Here is a 5,872-nt window from a genome sequence, read left to right on the forward strand (position 1 = left end):
ACACTTATACGCCCACATAGTAATGCAGCATGTTAACCCCTTGAGTATAGAATGAGCCTTTGAGCATGGCAAGAACCCCCCTTGAGGTTGACTGACTGAACTGACTCCGCGAGCTGCGTTTGATTAGTGCCAGGTTCCAAAACTCCAGGATGAGGTCATCGAGGGCACAGTTCTTTATGACCTCTAGGGGTATGCCATCAGGCCCAGCAGTCTTGCCCTCCCTCACTGTGGACTTCGCCTTGGAAAACTCACTGGTCGTGAAGTGACCATCTTCGACGTCCAGGCCCTGGAGGATTGCCGGCACGTCCTCCTCAACTCCATCCATTGCTGTACCCAGTGGCTTCTGGAAGTGGCCGAACGGAACCAGGTAGTCACCCTCTCCTCGGGGCTGTGTCCCTCCACCTGTCAATGGACCTTTTCATGTTTTAGGAATGGGTCGACCAAAGGAGAAGTTCCCAACTTAATTTCTCAAAAGAATAATAGGCACGTTTATTAAAATGAAATCAATTTTTTCATTTTGGTAAAATATGAAAGAAGAGTAGCTCATGTTGCCATGTATTGCTGTACTTTGGGTAAAATATACCCGTGTTTAGTGATAGTGTAAAAATATGTATAGTGTTCTAATCTAGGGTTAATTTGGTCTTGATCGGTGCATGGCTGGCTGGCTGGTTATTCCCCCCCCCCCCCCCCCCGCTCTCTTGCATGTGTAACTGTAAACCTTCCTCTCACTAATGACTTTCAAACTGCTGTGGTTTCACGGCCATTTGGACTAATTGGCCCAAATCATTGACTCTCATCACATCCCACAAAGGCCTCATTCACACGTACCAAACACCAATCAAGCAATGTTTGGTCGTTTTTTGGGCCACCACAATGCTTTTCCAATGGGAGTCACATGGTTTGATCAAACATTTGTGTTTGATTGCTGATTGCTGATTGCTCCCCCCTCATCAAACAAAAATGTTTGGTCAAACCATGTGACTCCCATTGAAAATGAATTGGAGCAGCAATCAAACAACAATCAGACATCGCACCCGGACCGAACATTTGTTGTGTAGGTGTGTACGAAGCCTAAAAATACCCCCTGTTGTTTAGAAGACTGCCTTATCCTGCCATGCAAATGAACCCAGCCACCAGACTGAAAGCCCCCCACCATGCAGGCACACACTCTCACGTGCGCACACACGCACGCACGCACACACACACGCTCTCATGGCTCATTAACCCGCAGAGGGCACAGGAAATGGAACCTTTGACAAGATGTCGGGGAGCGACTAACGACCTAATCAAGGGTTTCGCCAGTGGCTAAAGGAGCATTAAGCAAATGCCGCGACTAAATGCAAGGGAACGGCAGAGGAAGCAGACAGAATAAGCAGGCGCAGACAGAACAAACTGTTACGGAATAGCTGATGGTGAAACTAGTGAAACTGAACTTAACTTGAAATTTGATGTGATCTGGTAGATTTACGTAAAGTGAAGATTTTTGAGGCGATAGCCCCTCCTACAGGTTTAATGTTTGTTTTTAGTTCAATGTTTGTTTTAAAAATCACACCTGTTTGAAGTGAGGTGCGCTAATTATTAAAGTCTAACTCATGTTGATTAGGTGATGTAATGGTGATGTAAAACAAACAGTGCCAACACAAACATTAAATGCCATTAACAATAAAGAGACAATATGACGTAATGAGTTATCATTGTCAATGGTGTTTATTAAACAAACATTGAACTAAACAAACATTAAAAATATATAGGATGCCATTAACAATGAAGGGAAGATTTACATCATGTTGTCCCTCATTGCGTCATATTGTCTCTTTATTGTTAATGGCATTTAATGTTTGTGTTGGCACCGTTTTCATGGGCGCACTTTGCCCATGAGCTTCCCCTGTGTAACTGGTCTCCACTCAACAAACACCAACTATTAGGTCAAGTAAATTTTATTTAAAGAGAATTGGAAAATGCAAATTAAATGGAGTTGGAACAACTAAGGTTCGGGAGGTTTGGCCAAGCAGAAGACAACCCACCTGCCTGCCATCTCCACCCTTGCCAACCAAACTCCACCCTTGCCAACCATGCAAACCACTCATCCACCTCCAACTAGCCTGGCCACTCCTACCTCGCCCATCACCGTGGGTACTTAAACTCAAGTGGCAAAAATGCCAGTGTGCTAGTTTCCAGTAACCCACCCTCCCTCCCTTTCTCCATACACTGCAGGTTCCAGAGGGGGTTTCTACTATAGCCTACCACTCAGGCTCACGCCTCGACCCCTAAGCCAAAGTATCTGGGTCCGCCCCCTCGAACTCCTGATCCCACTGCCACCCATGTCCCCCCGCCCCTGGCCTTCTAAGCCTCACGTCACATGCTCACATGTGGCGGTGAACTGACGACCATGCCGGCTTCACCATGTATTTAATGCCTTGGCCGTTTATGACACGCGCCACATGCTTCGCCCATAGGCGACCGTGCTGGCATCACCATGTATTTCATTGCCCTGGTCGTCTATACCACACGTCCCATGCCTCGCATGCGACGCGCCTGTGGACGACCATGCTGGCTCACCATGTATTTTAAGCCTTGGCCGTTTATGCTGCGCGTCCCATGCTGCGCAATGTGCGCATGTGGCGTACCCATAGACGACCATGCTGCTTCACTATGTATTCCATGCCTTGGCCGTTTATGCTGCGCGTCCCATGCTTCGCATGTGGAGCTCCCATAGACGACCATGCTGGGCTCACCATGTATTTCATGCCATGGCCGTTTATGCTGCGCGTCCCATGCTGCGCATGCTACGCACCCATAGACGACCATACCCCGCATTTATACTTCATGCCTCAGCGTTTGTGACCACAAATGACCATACTCCACGTTTATTCAATAAACCATCTTAAAGGGTTCCCATGTGTGATGTTTGGTCTTTCCTAGTGAATGGTAATTGCGCTTCACGGACAATTATTATGCACACTTGCGGGCCGCTGTTAGCACATGTATCCAGGGCTAATATCTCTATTTTGTTTGTGGAATTTTGCAACATCAGGGGTTTCTTTATTTTTATTTGTTTCAAACCATACAATAAAAAAATCTGAATAAAACTATAGATAATAAATAAATAATCCAACTATCTCAATAAACAATACATCATCAATGTGTTCAAAAAACCAGGACAAAGCTACAATATCCTACCCCTTCATGACAGTTTTATTATTATAAAACAACATTGAGAGAGAAACAAATAATTCAAACATACACTAATACTTCAACACAACATGCAGTAGCCTCAGAAACCTTCATCAGCATCAACAGTTTCAATTTCCCTCCTCAGTGCTGTACTTCTTGAAAATGCTTTTCTTATTGATGTTTAAAATGTGGCATATTGCTTTGTTTTATCTTTTCCTGACGTTCACTCGACAGAGTAACCCGGCAGACTGAAATTAATTCATATGCATGTTTGAGTAGTGCAGACAAAGGCTGCTCTTCCTTCCTTGGTCACAGCCGGTTTGAATCAATGCACTGAAAGGGACAAAACCATGTTTAATCAGATCATTGGATTGTCTCAGTAGCTGCATTCCGTACGCTGATCACGGCTACTGTTTTGACAGCGACGAGGTGCGTTGTCTGACAATACTAACCCTTACTACCCTTACTAATAGCTTCCCATATTTTCACATCGTAAGCCATTTGAGCACACTTAGCCTGTGCCAAAGTACCTCTGTCCAAAATGAGTTGGAGCCACGGGATGCACCTCTGTGGTCAGAATGGTTATGTCTGGGAATGCCTGGATGATAGACTTGGCTCCCCGTGGAGTGGAGAAGAGACTAAGGAGGATGATATGTCTGGGTTGGACGCCATGTTCTGTCAGCACTCTGACAGCCTCCGTCACAGTGTTCCCTGTGCTAATGATTGGGTACATGAGCAGCACCTTCCTTCTGTACACGTCTGGGGGGAACTTGGCGTAGTAGACCTTAGCCCTCTGGGTCTCCTCGTCGGTCTGAATGAGAATCTTTCCGATGCGGATCGAGCGGCAGCAGTCTCTAAGACCCTGCTCCATGGCCTCACCGCTCCTCATGATGCTGACCCCGCAGTTTCCCCTCTCAAACTGGACACCTTCGTACCGGTGCCCTGTGGGCGTGGTGACAGTGCACCCCGAATAGGGGAGCTGATTCAGCCCCTCTTCGACCGCCAGCCTGATCAGTCGCTCGGCACAAAACACAAAATCCCCTCTGCTGGTCATCTTGTCCCGGATTATTGTCTGTAATTCCCGGATCTGGTCATTGAGCGGGAGCAGTTTTACTTGAGGCCCCAAAGGCTCTTGGATCACCTCAGGCTGTGTGCTCCGGACGCCACCTGGTTCGGCACTATACGCCACCGCCGCAGCCGGTGAGCAGAACCGAACCTGCATCATTGGTTGTACCTGGCAACTGTTGCCCTTAAAGCTTTGACTGGGACAAAGCATCCTGGGGGGTATCAGTGTGGTCAAGACAAAATGAATGCTAGGCTTTATTTATTTAGCTTGTGTTCAATGCATGTGTTGTGAAATGTAAGAATGCCTTTGTTTAACATTGCTTAATGACATTACATTATCTGAGAATTAATTTAAAGGACAAAAACCTGGTTGTGATGACATTGTGATGTCATTGCATGATGAAGCCATTAGTAGAATGCCAATGACACTACTTCTTGTTGCTTGAATTATTTCATATATATATATATTCATATTAGCATCACGTCTAACAGGAGTGAATATGTCAAAGATGTGACACGTCAGTTCAAATTCAGACGCCCAACGCTTGTGATCAGTGTTACGTGTTACACCACAAACCTAACATGCCCATATATGGATACCTCTTGAAACTGGATTTTCTGGCCCGAAAAGTGTCCTGAAAGTGTCCTGAAATAAATAATAATAATAATAATGTGTTAAGGCTGCTACGTGGCCTGAACATGAAGTAGCATGATCAGCTCTTTCTGGCTTGGGGTTCTCGTGTCAAGGGAAAACCCATATCTGAGAACAGTCTTTTTGTGGAAGCCATAGAGTTGGCCTATGGCAAGACGGGAGTGCAGCCTCCAGAACAGTGTCAGAATCAAAATCAATCTTTATTGTCACATCACATTTATTGGTTGTGAGGGCTCATCATTGCAGTTAAAAGATAAAGAGAAAAACATGAAGTGCGTAGTACATGACTAATCTGGCGGCGGTGGCTCAGGGGTAGAGTGGCTGGATGGAAACCGCAAGGTTGCCAGTTCGAACCCGGGCTCCTCCAGAGTTAGTGTTGAATTGTCCTTGAGCAAGACACTGAACCCCTAATTGCTCCTGATGTGCTGGTTGGTGCCTTGCATGATTTCTGCTGCCATCACTGTATGAATGTGTGTGTGAATGGGGGAATGTAATGCACAATCTATGTAAAGCGCATTGAATAAAGGCGCTATATGAATACACCATTTACCATTTTGGTAATGGAATGGAATGTTTTAGTCGACTAAATCTACAGTTGATTTAGTAGACTGAAATGTATTTTGGCGGCAATGGATTTGATGCTGTCGTTATGACTGATTTTACACTGAAAAGAGCGTGTCGTGCTGCGACGCATGGTGAGATTGTAAATTGTCAGCATGCAACCACGTGTAAAATGATTTGTCGGCCCAGGCGGTGGCGTAACCGTCTTTGGCACCCGACTGGTAATCCAGCCGCGGGTTCGACTCCCGAGCCCGACACGGCCTTTACTGCATGTCTTCCCCCATCTCTCTCCCGTTTCCTGTCAGCCTACTGTCTGTCCCTTCAAAAAACCAATAAAAGGCGTAAGCCGCAAAATAAATAAATATATAAAATGATTTGTCTTTTACTTATACTGGATCTCTTGTCCACTAGTCCCTTCCT

General features: G+C 45.8%; 1 protein-coding gene across 1 annotated transcript; it reads right to left on the reverse strand.

Annotated features, from left to right (window-relative positions):
- Positions 1-3,685: 3,685 nt before the first annotated feature.
- Positions 3,686-4,396, reverse strand: LOC310873704 (uracil phosphoribosyltransferase homolog; the record flags this gene model as incomplete). Its single annotated transcript, XM_083786253.1, has 1 exon — positions 3,686-4,396. The coding sequence occupies one exon, from the start codon at positions 4,394-4,396 to the stop codon at positions 3,686-3,688; it is 711 nt and encodes a 236-aa protein (XP_083642379.1).
- Positions 4,397-5,872: the final 1,476 nt, after the last annotated feature.

This window comes from Protomyctophum parallelum (genome assembly GCF_964188405.1).
Source record: "Protomyctophum parallelum genome assembly, chromosome: 16".
Taxonomy (NCBI): domain Eukaryota; kingdom Metazoa; phylum Chordata; class Actinopteri; order Myctophiformes; family Myctophidae; genus Protomyctophum; species Protomyctophum parallelum.